This window comes from Schistocerca cancellata, chromosome 2 (genome assembly GCF_023864275.1).
Source record: "Schistocerca cancellata isolate TAMUIC-IGC-003103 chromosome 2, iqSchCanc2.1, whole genome shotgun sequence".
In the NCBI taxonomy this organism is placed as follows: domain Eukaryota; kingdom Metazoa; phylum Arthropoda; class Insecta; order Orthoptera; family Acrididae; genus Schistocerca; species Schistocerca cancellata.
Window position 1 is genome coordinate 758125165 of NC_064627.1, and position 15816 is coordinate 758140980.

Below are 15816 nucleotides of genomic sequence, written 5' to 3' on the forward strand. Positions count from 1 at the left end.
CATAGCAATTTCATTTGTGTTTGATCTTGAATCAGTCTGATACTTGGTTTTACTTGCTCATATTTTGTGATATCACATCTTACTCACTGAAAATTATGAAAATTGAAAAAAAAAAGACATAAAACTAACAAACAAAGTTTGGTTAACTGGCATGACTGCACTTAAAATCATATTATCTTTATTCAATTACTACATCTTATACTAAAGAAATGCAGAATATATCTACTACCAGAATTCTCCAGTTACCAATGAGTTTGACTTCATTCTCTTAGAAGTATTTGAAAATTCTAGAGTATCTCTAACCTACATACTAATCTGTTTTATTTTCTATTTAATAAACCATTATTCAACAAATACTGCATTTTTACAAATTAAAAAATTTATCAGACTTACTGATGCTTGTAGTTCAGCATACAATGTCTTTCTGTAGTTTTCAACTGACTCAGTGCAACAAAACTGATGACAGAGTCCTCCTTGAGATTGTAAACAGATGGATGAGCCGCTGGAACTGTCACTCAAAAATGAACGCTGAAAATCAAACACCAAAATAACTTTACTTCATCACCTTCTAGTATTAGGGCAAGACTAATGTTAAGAGAATGCTTTTATGTTCACATGCTTAATTCACATCTCACAGTATTCCCAAATGGTGTGAAGCTTAAAACTGAATTACATTAGAACTGGGTTTATAGTGAGATATTCTGTGTGTTCAATCAGTTTTGGTATACGTTGCACTACAATAGTAAGAGGCACAGCTCACATAAATTTGACTTCAATTATTTCTTTTAGTGGAAGAATGTATGTTATCTTTCCTGTAGAACTATAAGGGCAGTAGGATATGAGAACCAGACATTGCACAGAGTAAGGAAGTCAGGCACAGATGATGGACATAAGAAGAAATGTGGAAAGATCGGATGAAGGAACAAGTTTCAATTTTCCATTTTATGGATTAGTCACAACAGATAAGGTTGTCAGACTCTTATGTGGATACAATTTTCAGTCAACACTCAAGTCTGCATGAAAATTAAACAATATTTGAGACCAGAGAAGGAAAATTAAGAAAATTTCCTATTTTCGTTGCTCTCCAGCTAAAATGTACTTGATAAAAGACATCCTATTGTACACTGCACTTTGAAAGTATTTATTTGCCAGACTGGTATTCTGGCTGTTAGCCCATCATGGTTGGTATATACTGTGCGTGCCTACGTCAAATGAATAGTCTGTCACATATAGAATCAGTTTTATGATGCAGATGATATTGCAATTGTGGAAGAGATATAACTGATACACATAGCTTACTGTCATCCAGATTAGATGAAAGCCATGAACCTGTTGTGTTTTATTCCATGTTATTTAACCTTTGCATTGGAAGATCACAGTCAATAAAATCAAAATCCTTAAGCAAGTTACAAAATATGTCCAATGATAGTAATTTGGAATAACAACAATATTATAAAAACTGCAACTCACCTTATAGAGGAGACATTGACTCACAGGCAGGCATACAAAAAAAGACTGCTGCACATATGAGTTTTTAGCCAAATGGCCTCATTCTAAAGTAGAAAATACACACATATTCACACAAGCATAAACACACACAAGATCACTGTCTCTGACCACCGAGGCTGAAATTGCTGCCACACTGGTGTCAGGTTGGGTGACTATGCAGACACCTATTTCTCCACCGCCCCCAACACAGCTAACTGCTTCACAGCCAGCAACTCTGGCACTGCCACCGCCACCACTGGCACTAGTGCCTCCGGTCACTCTGGGTCTGACTCCTTTGGAACTGGCACAGCCTAATGTGCTGCTGGAAAAGCCCATTCATCGATGGCTTGGCCTCCAGTCAATACCAGACCAGCTGCCATTCTGGTGTCATGTCAGGTGGTGCAGATACGAGGTGCATTCAAGTTCTGAGGCCTCCGATTTTTTTTCTCTGGACTGGAAAGAGATAGAAACATGCGCACTGTTTTAAAATGGGGCCGCGTTCATTGTCAATATGTCCCAGAAATGGAAGCACCAGGCGGCAGATGGAATTTTACCGCCAGCGGCGAGAATGAGAACTGTTTTAAATACTTAAAATGGCGACGTTTTCCTTACTTGAACAGCGTGCAATCATTCGTTTTCTGAATTTGCGTGGTGTGAAACCAATTGAAATTCATCGACAGTTGAAGGAGACATGTGGTGATGGAGTTATGGATGTGTCTGAAGTGCGTTCGTGAGTGCGACAGTTTAATGAAGGCAGAACATCGTGTGACAACAAACCGAAACAACCTCGGGCTCGCACAAGCCGGTCTGACAACATGATCGAGAAAGTGGAGAGAATTGTTTTGGGGGATCGCCGAATGACTGTTGAATAGATCGCCTCCAGAGTTGGCATTTCTGTGGGTTCTGTGCACACAATCCTGCATGACGACCTGAAAATGTGAAAAGTGTCATCCAGGTGGGTGCCACGAATGCTGACGGACGACCACATGGCTGCCCGTGTGGCATGTTGCCAAGCAATGTTGACGCGCAACGACAGCATGAATGGGACTTTCTTTTCGTTGGTTGTGACAATGGATGAGACGTGGACACCATTTTTCAATCCAGAAACAAAGCGCCAGTTAGCTCGATGGAAGCACACAGATCCACCGCCACCAAAAAAATTTCGGGTAACCACCAGTGCTGAAAAGATGGTGGTGTCCATGTTCTGGGACAGCGAGGGCGTAATCCTTACCCATTGCGTTCCAAAGGGCACTACGGTAACAGGTGCATCCTACAAAAATGTGTTGAAGAACAAATTCCTTCCTGCACTGCAACAAAAACGTCCGGGAAGGCGCAACAGTTGCTTCGTGATAACAACTTTGAAGTGATTCCTCATGCTCCCTACTTACCTGACCTGGCTCCTAGTGACTTTTGGCTTTTTCCAACAATGAAAGACACTCTCCGTGGCTGCACATTCACCAGCCGTGCTGCTATTGCCTCAGCAATTTTCCAGTGGTCAAAACAGACTCCTAATGAAGCCTTCGCCGCTGCCATGGAATCATGGCGTCAGCATTGTGAAAAACGTGTACGTCTGCAGGGCGATTACGTCGAGAAGTAACGCCAGTTTCATCGATTTCGAGTGAGTAGTTAATTAGAAAAAAAATCGGAGGCCTTAGAACTTGAATGCACCTCGTACATCTACATCCACCTCTACATAGATACTCCACAAGCCACCGTATGGTGCATCACGAAGGGTACCCTGTACAACTATTAGTCATTCCCTTTCCTGTTCCACTTGCATATACGTCTAGAGGAAAAATATTGTCTACATGCCTTCGTATGAGCCCTAATTTCTCAAATCTTTGTGGTTGTTATGTGCAATGTATGTTGGCAACAGCAGAATCATTCAGCAGTCAGCTTCAAATGCCAGTTCTCTAAATTTTCTCAATACTGTTTCTCAAAAAGAACACCCTCGTCCCTCCAGAGATTCCCATTTGAGTTCCCAAACCATCTCTGTAACAATTATGTGTTGTTCAAACCTACAAGTAACAAATCTAGCAGCCTGCCTCTGAATTGCTTCGATGTCTTCCTCCAATCCGGCTTCGCACAGATCCCAAACACTTGAGCAGTACTCAAGAACAGGTAGCACCAGTGTCCTATACACTGTCTCCTTTACAGGTGAACCACTCCTTCCCAAAATTCTCCCAATAACCGAAGTTGACCATTCATCTTGCCTACCACAGTTCCCACATGCTCATTCCATTTTATATTGCTTTGCAACATTATACCCAGATATCAAAATGACTTGACTGTTCAAGCAGGACACTAGTAATACTGTAACGAAACATTAGATGTGTGTTCTTCCCACTCATCCACATTAACTTACATTTTTTTTCACTTTTAGAGCTAGCTGTCATCCATCACACCAACTAGAAATCATTTTTTCACTTTTAGAGCTAGCTGTTATCCATCACACCAACTAGAAATTTTATCTACGTCATCCTGAATCTTCTTACAGTCACTCAACTTCGACACCCTGCAGTACACCACAGCATCATCAGCAAACAACCACAGATGACTGCCCACCCTGTCTGCTAAATCATTTCTGTATATAGAGAGGAACTGCAGCCCTATCACACTTCCCTGGGGAACAGCCTGCAGTGGGGCACCATGTCAAATGATTTCCAGAAATCTAGAAATATGGAATCTGCCTGTTGCCCTTCACCCACAGTTTGCAGTATAGGGGAATCCTTCCTTTAACACCCAGAATTCCAAATCCCTCATCTGGGTTTAGATTCACTGAGGACATCATCATGATCTGCATCGAGGGTGAGGACACCATACCCACATTCCTCCAGAATCTCAACACCACTTCACAGCCTGTGCCATCTGGATTCTTCCCAGCAAGCCCAGCTTTTCTGATTTGTGCAGGTGTGAATCCTCCCTGCAATTTATCCTACATTACCATAACCCTCCTGGCCTCAACTTTCGTTAGTCTTTGTCCTTACCCCCTGGCCTCTTCCCTGTTCCCATTCCAGCACTACCCAGCCAGTCCTCTGTTCCACAAAGCACAGTCTTTTTACCTCTCTCCTTTTCCGCCAACCCCCCCCCCTTCCCCCCCTCCTTCAAATCTCCCGACAGCATCTAGCTGCTCTACGCTCTCTTCACCTCGTTCCTGTGTGCTCCCATAAGCAGCACTTTACCATCCCCCGCCCCTACCATGCTATCCCTCTCCCTCCCTGCACCAGCCTCCTCCTTACCTCCACCACCCATTGCGTCTCCAATCACAAGCAGCTACTTGCAGTGGGCCTCAGCAGCCAGAGACTGCGGTCATGTATGTGAGTTGCGTTTGCGTGCACAGGAGTGTGTGTGTGTGTGTGTGTGTGTGTGCGCGCGTGTGTGTGGGTTTTTTTCCCCTCCTCCATATATCCTATGAAGGCTTTGTTGGCCAAAAGCTCATTTTCTGACTGTCTTTTCATTGTGTCTGCCTGTGACTCAGCATCTGCACTATATGGTGAGCAGCAACTATCCTTTTCATAACAGTGTTGCAGTATATCATGTGAGAAAAGGGCAAGTTGAGTTTCATACGAGTAAGTGTTTTAAACCATGCTGTTTCCTCAGTCTCAAGTAAGTTTATTATATTCAAACTCAGAATGTGTTCAAGTATTCTGCAGAAAACCAAAGTTAGAGATATAAGTCTTTAATTTCGCAGGTCTGTTATTTTACTCTTCTTATACACTGGAGTCACCTGTGCTTTTTCCAGATGCTTGGGACTTCGTGCTGGGTGAGAGACTCATGATACGTGCAAACTAGGTAAGGGGCAAAGCTGTGGAGCTCTCTTTGTAAAACTGAACTGGGATTCCATCCAGACCTGGTGTTTTTTTGCTTCCAAATCTTTCAGTTGTTTCTCTACACCAGGGATGCTGATTACTATGTCGTTCATATGGGAGTCTGTCTGTCGGTCAAATGACAGTACATTTGTACGATTCCCCTATGTGGACAAATTCTTGAACATAAAATTTAAAACTTCCGCTTTCATTACGCTATCTTCAACTGCCATAGCAGACTGGTCAAGAAGGGACTGAACAGAAGCCTTACACCCACTTAGTGATTTTACATAGGACCAGAATTTTCTCAGGCACTCTGCCAGACCTTTTGCTAAGCTGTGACGGTGGAACTGTCATATGCTTTGCACATAGATCTTTCCATGCAAGCTCGAATCTCTACTGCGCTTTACTAGTTGTTATTTGTGTGTTTGGTTTTGAACTAAGAGTGGAACAGCCTCTCCTTCCTCAGCATCTTCCGAATTTCATTATTAAACCACAGTGGGTCTTTTCCATCCTTATCCACTTACTAGGTGCATAACTCTCCAGACCACGATTTACAGTCTGCTTAAACTTTGGCCATAATTCCTCTAAGTCCATCTTACTGGAACTAAGTAACGACAGTTCACTGTCTAACTGAGATTCTAACAACTGTTTATCCGCTCTTTCCAGCAGAAAAACATACTTGTAGCCTACTTGACAGATTTATTAACTTCCATAACCACAGTTGCTATAATGACATCATGATCATTAATCCCTATTCCTATACTAACATTGTCAATAAGGTCCCGCCTATTTTCAGCTACGAAATCTAAGATATTTCACATTGCATAAGGGCTGCCAAGCTAGCTGCTCATGACAGTTTTTAGTAAAAATGTTCAAATGTATTTCGCATGACTGTCCGTCTGTACTCCCTGCAATGAATTCATAGACATTCCCTTCTATACTCGGTATGTTCAACTTGCCTCCAACTAGTATTGCATGATCTGGATATTTCCACGTTACTGACCATTGACTTTCTTTGAATGACTCTAAAACTGTCACAGCGGAGTCAGGTGGCTGGTAAAAACATTCAACAAATAACTTGGTTTCACCTACACCTGTTATATGCGACCACCAGACAACTACACTGTCACGCTCAACTTCGACCTCCATAGAGACAAATTTTTATCAATTGCAATGAAAACTCCACCTCCTGTGGTCTCTAATTGGTATTTCCAATATACATTCCACGATTTGCTAAATATGCCAGTGCTTTCCACTTTGGGTTTCAGCCAGTTCTCGCTCCCAAGTGGGAACCTTTCTGGAGGGCAGCAAATTCGAGACTTAATTACAAATACTTCGATAGTCTACCGATAAAATTTTGACATTCGAAGTGTCTTTACTCTGAATGCTGTCTGACTTCCCTTGCAGTGTAATCAAATGGTGAGTATTGATCAGAGCATCTCGACCTAGCTTCTAGCCTAAAATATCCTCCTGTGCACTCCAAAAGTACTCTGCTACCCGAGTAGCAGACTCTTTTATGTAGTGCACCACTGACCTACCAACAGCAGTCCTACAAATCCCCATATGATAATGCAGGTCTAGAAATCTGCAGCCAAGACCACCACAGAGTCGATGAACCCTTTGGTTGAGATCCTCCATTCAGTTCCAAATCAAAGAATTCCAATCAACTCTGGGACAATGCTGCAAATTATGAGCTCAGCTTGCACCCCACACGAGGCCAGCAATCTTCATGATGATTGATTTGTGGGGCACTCTACTGCACAGTTATCAATGCACATACAAATTCCCAACCTTTGCTCAGTCCAATCTCGACACTTTCATGAATGATGATTGAGCCTTGCTGAAACCGGCTTATGCATTGCTTTAAAACTAGGCTGTTACTCTGCATTTGGTTTTCGCGGTTATTGTGGTTATGCCATTGTTCTTCCTCTTTCTATGTGTCGCAGCAGTGGTGTGTATCAATATTTGCATTCTATACTATCTTTGGTCTGGTGCTTATAGTTCCGGCTTGGCGGTGTGCAGCCAGTCGGTTGGTTGGAGCGGATCAGCAAGCAAGTCTCCACACGGCACAGTCGGCTGGGTCCGCTGGTGGTCTCTATGCAATTTCGGAGCATGTGGGGGCTGTTCTGAGTGATACAATGTTTGTGGCTCACCAACCCAGGACATGAAAGTTGAGTGGTGATTTAATTATCGAAGCCACGTCTGTTCACGTTGTCCCCTTGGTTGGTGGTTCACTGTCGGCAGTATTCCTGGGAGCAACAGCAAGTGTTCAAGTTGGTGAAGATTTAGCTGTCATGTGGTGGAATTAACTATATTTGTTGGTTTGAAATTCAAGTGCACCAGCGGAATTTTCTGCCTTGTGGCCATTAGTGTTCTGGTTACCTGCCCTGGTCGCTGACATAAATTCAGGCAGTGTCCTTTCCTCACCTGTTGTCGCTGTCCAACATGGTGTGTAGTTTTTGACAGCTCAGCAACTTTTAAAAAACTTATTCTATCTGTCTAGTCAAGTCCTACATCACTTACCTTAGGGGAAAAAAGGATGGGTATACACTCGCACACACACACACATCCATCCGCACACATACAGACACAAGCAGACATATACAGAGGCATAAGTCTTTCCGCTCCCGGGACTGGAATGACTCCTTACCCTCTCCCTTAAAATCCACATCCTTTCGTCTTTCCCTCTCCTTCCCTCTTTCCTGATGAGGCAACAGTTTGTTGTGAAAGCTTGAATTTTGTGTGTATGTTTGTGTTCGTTTGTGTGTCTGTCGACCAGCCAGCACTTTCATTTGGTAAGTCACATCATCTTTGTTTATATATATATATATATATATATATATATATATATATATATATATATATATATATATATATATAGACACACACACACACACGTGCTTAGAAGTTGCGCTGTAATGTTTGGACAACTAAATAAAGTGTTATGTTTGAAGAGTAACTGACAGCCGCTCATTCTGGCTCCCTTCCACAATTCCTACTACTTGTCCTGTCCTGCAGGTTTAGTAGGGCGTCTCATGATGAAATGATGAGAACAACACAAACACCCTGTCATCTCGAGGCAGGTGAAAATCCCTGACCCCACCAGGCATCGAACCCAGGACCCCATGCTTGGGAAGTAAGAATGCGACCGCAAGATCACAAGCTGTGGATCCTAACACTGGAGCTCCCAATAAATGGTAAACCTGTCCCCCATGTGTCTACTCGGACTCTGCCGAAGGAGTGGCCACTTATCCACTCTCAGGTTGAATGGGTGAGTCCAAGTGGCCAGTCTCCATATTGGCCCTCTGCCTCGACCAATGTGAATGTGTTACCACCCACTCTGCTGTGAGCGCAGATACGCCGCTTCAGGCACAGTATGAGATGCCTCGGAAGCAAAGCCGGTGGGCAAAACGAGTGGCACCTGAGGTGTCCCACATGATGCACCAGAATCTTTGCCACTGCTACACCCCAAGGCAGCAGCCTGAAGGTGACTGACTGTAGTCAAAAGCACATTCAGCTGTTTGCGAACTGCAGCCAGCTCCTAAACCATCTGCACACAGCATGGTCACATCCTCACAATCCTAGCAAGACTAACTGAAGAAGTGAACTACGTAAGCAGACAGAATCCTAGATATGCAACTTGCTACCCTCCTGAAGTGTCACCAATGGATGCTGATGCATTAGTGGGCTATGTAGCTGGCTGTTCAGTGAGCAACTATTTCTCGTGTCACGTAAGATGGCACTTCCATACATAGAGGTGGAGCAGTGGAGGGATGAGAAATGCCCATGCGCGGCTGCCTAGAGCGGACAAACAAAGTCCATGTTGCCAAACTGCGTTGCGGCAGACAACAGTCAGGCACATTTGCCTATGGTACATCATATTATACGTTCAAATCTACAAACGGAACAATAAATATTAAAACCAATTTTGATCAGTTGTCATGAGAGAAATATTAATTCACGTCTTGACCATGTTGCATCCACTGCTCCATAGATTTACTCTGCATGACATAGGGAGGCGAGAACAACTGACACAGCTTTGTGAAAACTTTAAGTACAATTTTTCTCAAAATGACTATTGTCTAATGACAAGATCATTGAAACTGCTTGCAATAATTATCATTTATTGCAATTTGAACTGTATTATAAGAAAAAAATTAATACACAATGAAATTAACTTCAAGCGCAAACCAATATTATTATACAGGGTGTACATGAAGTCCAAGAACACTTTAAATTATTTGTTGTTGTAGTAGTTGTTGTGGTCTTCAGTCCTGAGACTGGTTTGATGCAGCTCTCCATGCTACTCTATCCTGTGCAAGCTTTTTCATCTCCCAGTACCTACTGCAGCCTACATCCTTTTGAATCTGCTTAGTGTATTCATATCTTGGTATCCCTCTACGATTTTTACCCTCCACGCTGCGCTCCAATACTAAATTGGTGATCCCTCGAAGTCTCAGAACATGTCATACCAACCGATCACTTCTTCTAGTCAAGTTGTGCCACAAGCTCCTCTTCTCCCTAATTCTATTCAATACCTCGTTATTAGTTATGTGATCTAATTCTTCTGTAGCACACATTTCGAAAGCTTCTATTCTCTTCTTGTCTAAACTATTTATCGTCCATGTTTCACTTCCATACATGGCTACACTCCATACAAATACTTTCAGAAACGACTACCGGACACTTAAATTTACACTTGATGTTAACAAAATTTTCTTCTTCAGAAACAGTTTCCTTGCCATTGCCAGTCTACATTTTATATCCTCTCTACTTCGACCATCATCAGTTATTTTGCTCCCCAAATAGCAAAACTCCTTTACTACTTTAAGTGTCTCATTTCCTAATCTAATTCCCTCAGCATCACCCGACTTAATTAGACTACATTCCATTATCCTAGTTTTGCTTTTGTTGATGTTCATCTTATACCCTCCTTTCAAGATACTATCCATTCCGTTCAACTGCTCCTTTGCTGTCTCTGACAGAATTACAATGTCATCGGTGAACCTCAAAGTTTTTACTTCTTCTCCATGCATTTTAATTCCTACTCCGAACTTTTCTTTTGTTTCCTTTATTGCTTGCTCAATATACAGATTGAATAACATCGGGGATAGGCTACAACCGTGTCTCACTCCCTTCCCAACCACTGCTTCCCTTTCGTGCCCCTCAACTCTTGTAACTGCCATCTGGTTTCTGTACAAATTGTAAATAGCCTTTCACTCCCTGTATTTTACCCCTGCCACCTTCAGAATTTGAAAGAGAGTATTCCAATCAACATTGTCAAAGGTTTCTCTAAGTATACAAATGCTAGGAACGTAGGTTTGCCTTTCCTTACTCTATCTTCTAAGATAAGTCGTAGGGTCAGTATTGCCTCACGTGTTCCAACATTTCTACGGAATCCAAACTGATCTTCCCCGAGGTCGGCTTCTATCAGTTTTTCCATTCGTCTGTAAAGAATTCGTATTAGTATTTTTCAGCTGTGACTTATTAAACTGATAGTTCGGTAATTTTCACATCTGTCAACACCTGCTTTCTTTGGGATTGGAATTATTATATTCTTCTTGAAGTCTGAGGGTATTTCGCCTGTCTCATACATCTTGCTCGCCAGATGGTAGAGTTTTGTCAGGACTGGCTCTCCCAAGGCTGTCAGTAGTTCTAATGGAATGTTGTCTACTCCGGGGGCCTTATTTCGACTCAGGCCTTTCAGTGCTCTGTCAAACTCTTCATGCAGTATCGTATCTCCCACTTCATCTTCATCTACATCCTCTTCCATTTCCATAATATTGTCCTCAAGTACATCGCCCTTGTATAGACCCTCTATATACTCCTTCCACCTTTCTGCTTTCCCTTCTTTGCTTAGAACTGGGTTTCCATCTGAGCTCTTGATATTCATGCAAGTGGTTCTCTTTTCTCCAAAGGTGTCTTTAATTTTCCTATACGCAGTATCTATCTTACCCCTAGTGAGATAAGCCTCTACATCCTTACATTTGTCCTCTAGCCATCCCTGCTTAGCCATTTTGCACTTCCTGTTGATCTCATTTTTGAGACGTTTGTATTCCTTTTTGCCTGCTTCATTTACTGCGTTTTTATATTTTCTCCTTTCATCAATTAAATTCAATATTTCTTCTGTTACCCAAGGATTTCTACTAACCCTCGTTTATTTTACCTACTTGATCCTCTGCTGCCTTCACTACTTCATCCCTCAAAGCTACCCTTTCTTCTTCTACTGTATTTCTTTCCCCCATTCCTGTCAGTTGTTCCCTTATGCTCTCCCAGAAACTCTGTACAACCTCTGGTTCTTTCAGGTTATCCAGGTCCCATCTCCCTAAATTCCCACCTTTTTGCAGTTTCTTCAGTTTTAATCTACAGTTCATAACCAATAGATTGTGGTCAGAGTCCACATCTGCCCCAGGAAATGTCTTACAATTTAAAACCTGGTTCCTAAATCTCTGTCTTACCATTATATAATCTATCTGATACCTTTTAGTATCTCCAGGGTTCTTCCATGTATACAACCTTCTTTCATGATTCTTAAACCAAGTGTTAGCTATGAATAAGTTATGCTCTGCGCAAAATTCTACCAGACAGCTTCCTCTTTCATTTCTTAGCCCCAATCCATATTCACCTACTATGTTTCCTTCTCTCCCTTTTCCTACTACCGAATTCCAGTTACCCATGACTATTAAATTTTCATCTCCCTTCACTATTTGAATAATTTCTTTTATCTCCTCATACATTTCATCTATTTCTTCATCATCTGCAGAGCTAGTTGGCATATAAACTTGTACTAATGTAGTAGGCATGGGCTTTGTGTCTATCTTGGCCACAATTACGCGTTCACTATGGTGTTTGTAGTAGCTTACCCGCACTCCTATTTTTTTATTCATTATTAAACCTACTCCTGCATTACCCCTATTTGATTTTGTATTTATAACCCTGTATTCACCTGACCAGAAGTCTTGTTCCTCCTGCCACCAAACTTCACTAATTCCCACTATATCTAAAATTTAACCTATCCATTTCCCTTTTTAAATTTTCTAACCTACCTGCCCGATTAAGGGATCTGACATTCCACGCTCCGATCAGTAGAACGCCAGTTTTCTTTCTCCTGATAACAACGTCCTCCTGAGTAGTCCCCGCCCGGAGATCCGAATGGGGGACTATTTTAACTCCGGAATATTTTACCCAAGAGGACGCCATCATCATTTAATCATACAGTAAAGCTGCATGGCCTCGGGAAAAATTACGGCTGTAGTTTCCCCTTGCTTTTAGCCGTTCGCAGTACCAGAACAGCAAGGATATTTTGGTTTTGGTTAGTGTTACAAGGCCAGATCAGTCAATCATCCAGACTGTTGCTCCTGCAACTACTGAAAAGGCTGCTTCCCCTCTTCAGGAACCACATGTTTGTCTGGCCTCTCAGCAGATACCCCTCCATTGTGGTTGCACCTATGGTACAGCTATCTGTTTCGATGAGGCACACAAGCCTCCCCACCAACACCAAGATCCGTGGTTTAGGGGGGGGGGGGGGGTGTTATTATTTATTGCACAAAAACCAAACATTGTACAAATATCATACATATGTCATTATGAAGAGAAACCCTGAAAGTTTTTCCATTTATACTGCCACATCGTAGTTTGGTAATTTGCTGATAGTCAGCGCTAGTCACAAACATGGCCAGTAAAGGTGCGGAGCAAGCTTTCTGTGTGTGGGAGTTCAACAAATGTGCTACAGCTGTTCAATGGATGTTTAGAACTGATTATGGTAAGAGGCCACCAACAAGGAAGGCCATTTACCACTGGCACAACAAATTCGTTGGACGGGTTGCCTGTGCCCAGCAAAGAGAAGCGTACATCCCAGTGTGAGTGAAGTGAATGTGGAGTCCAAAGAAATCTGTCCGATGTGCATCCTGTGCACTCGAAATGGCTCCAATGACAGTGTTGAAAGTCCTGTGACAGAAGCTGTCTATGAAACCATTCAAATTGGAGCTAGCGCAGAAGCTCAATGATGACGACAAATACAAGCGTTTTGAGTTTTGTTTGCAGTTGCAACAATTGAATGAGTTTAGGGATGGCATTGTTGACTGCTTAATTTTTAGTGACGAAGCCACTTTTCACACTAATGGGAAAGTGAAAAGCCATAACTGCCAAATCTGGGGTAAAAATCATCCACACAAATGCATTGAATTTGAGCGTGATTCCCCAAAGGTAAATGTTTTTTGTGCCTTGTCACGTCGAAAACTGTACGGGCCACTCTTCTTCACCCAGAACACTGTCATTGAATATTCTTACTTGGACATGTTGCAGCAATGGCTGATGCCTCACATGCAATCGGACTCTCCTTTCATCTTTCAGCAGGATGGGGCTCCACCCTTTCATCGAGAAGTTTGTGGGTAACTGAACACGGAGCTGCCGCATCGATGGATCAGCAGTGCTACAAAAGGGGACAGCTGTTTCATGAAATGACCCCGATCACCAGATCTTACTTCGTATGACTTTTTTTCTGTGGGGACACATTAAAGATCTGGTGTATGTACTGCCTCTACCACGTGATGTAGCAGAGCTCTGGGAGAGAATACAGGAAGTGAATGCCACAGTCGACAATGCCATGCTGGGATGGGTATGGCAAGAATTCGATTACCATATTGACGTCTGCTGGGTCACTCATGGTTCGCATATCGAATGTTTGTAAAAAAAGCTTTCAGAGTTTCTCTTCAAAATGCAATATGTATGACTTCTGTACAGTGTTTCGTTCTTGTGCAATAAATAATTGAAAGAGTTCCCGGACTTTATGTAAACACTGTATTTGCTTGACAACTGCTTCTACTCAATGGAATTTTTAAAATGTATATAAGGTAAGTGTGATGATGTGTTTGACTGTAGTTAAGTGTAATCACTGTGCATAAAAAAGAATTAGTGGCAGAAAAAAGTAATGAAAAGACTGTCATAAAAATGGTCAGTAAGTTACCATATTTTTTGTAGTTAACGGGCATTATGAGGGTAAACTAACTCGTTCGACATTACAGTGAGAGACTACAGTTATAATCCACAAATAATTAACAATCAGGGAATGATGCTGATAACGTCGAAAACCACCTACATCTCAACCAGTAACAGTTCTTGACGTTTTAGGATCTTACCCAGTTTGTGCCTTGAAAATAACAAGCGTTTGCATGTGGAAATATTGGACTTTTGACAAATTTATCCAGCATTTTCGTGTGTTATTAGAGGATAAAACATGGTGAGAGAAGCTTAAGTTATCCTTGGGCAATATGTTGAACATTATAGTCTGCAAAATTCAAAGGATACAAAGTCCTATCATAAAGGCTAGGAAGTTCTCATTATTTGTATGCAACTGATAAGTTGACAAAAACACTTTTTAAGCCACAAGTCTTTTACAACTAAGAAATATTATTACTTTGTTCCATAGTCTACGTTGTAATACCATTGTCACTTCTATTTGAGCCTGTTTCCGAACAATCTGATTGTAAATTTATGATGATAGGTTCAAGACTTATATCCATCATCACTTCCCAGTCAAATTATTCTTTCTGAAGCTTTTCAGCATGCCACATAGATTGTGCCCATGCTACAGGTGGGATGTTGTCTATTGCCTCATGCACAAGCGATTCAGTGAATGTTACCTTGAATGCCCCCCCCCCCCCCCTCCCCCAATCACGTATTATGTGGCCTTATCCTTTGCCCAAATTAATTCCATGGTGCTACACTGGCAGTGACACATGGGTAAATGCAAAACTGTGTGACCCAATTCACGTGTAAGGAAGTCAAGTTTGTACATTCCGTCACGTGACTTGTACAAATTAACGAGCTGCAGGAGATTGACACGAGTCTGGTATATACTGTGCTTAAAATTTTTATTTTTAAGCCAGAGACAAATATGCGCTTTTCTGGTGTTTATACTTGGTGCTTTCTCTGTAACAGTTGAATTATTACTGGCAATGACCAACTTTGAACCAATGTATGACAAGAATAGCGAATCAAGTCACAAAACTGAAAGCATTCATTTCCGAATGGTAGTCACTGCTGTTTTTCTTATATGTAAATACAAGTTTACTCTCAGAAACAAAACCAGAAGAAGAGTCAGCATGCAGAATAATTATCCGAGAACCTATTCCTATGAAAATTCTGAAACTGCCAGAACCCTCACTCATTTTCCAGCAGATGTTCCTGGAATGATTCTAATTGGCTCATGTTTCATCAAGGTAATACACTGTTGCGTTACTTGCTTCACTTCAATCTTGAATCTTTATATGGGATGTAGTTCGTACTGCTCCTATGTCACTTCTTTGAACTAAAAACTCTCTTCTCAACATATCAGGAACCAACGTCTTTTTAAATTCTTTACATTGATGAAGCGCTTACCATTGAAGCTCATTTTCTCCTGCATAACTGAAACACATTTTTGTGATGCTGGGCATTCATCATTCACATGGAGCACTTTAAAACATTGTTGTTAAAACCATCCATTTGTGTTACAGGTTCCGTACGATTTCAATGCTTT

General features: G+C 41.8%; 1 protein-coding gene across 1 annotated transcript in view; it reads right to left on the reverse strand.

Moving 5' to 3' along the window:
• Positions 1-15816, reverse strand: part of LOC126162581 (uncharacterized) — a 249666-nt gene that overhangs the window by 127297 nt on the left and 106553 nt on the right. Inside the window, exon 10 of the mRNA XM_049919176.1 lies at positions 394-528. Within this exon, the coding sequence (XP_049775133.1) occupies positions 394-528 (135 nt within the window). The remainder of the gene's footprint in view (positions 1-393; positions 529-15816) is intronic.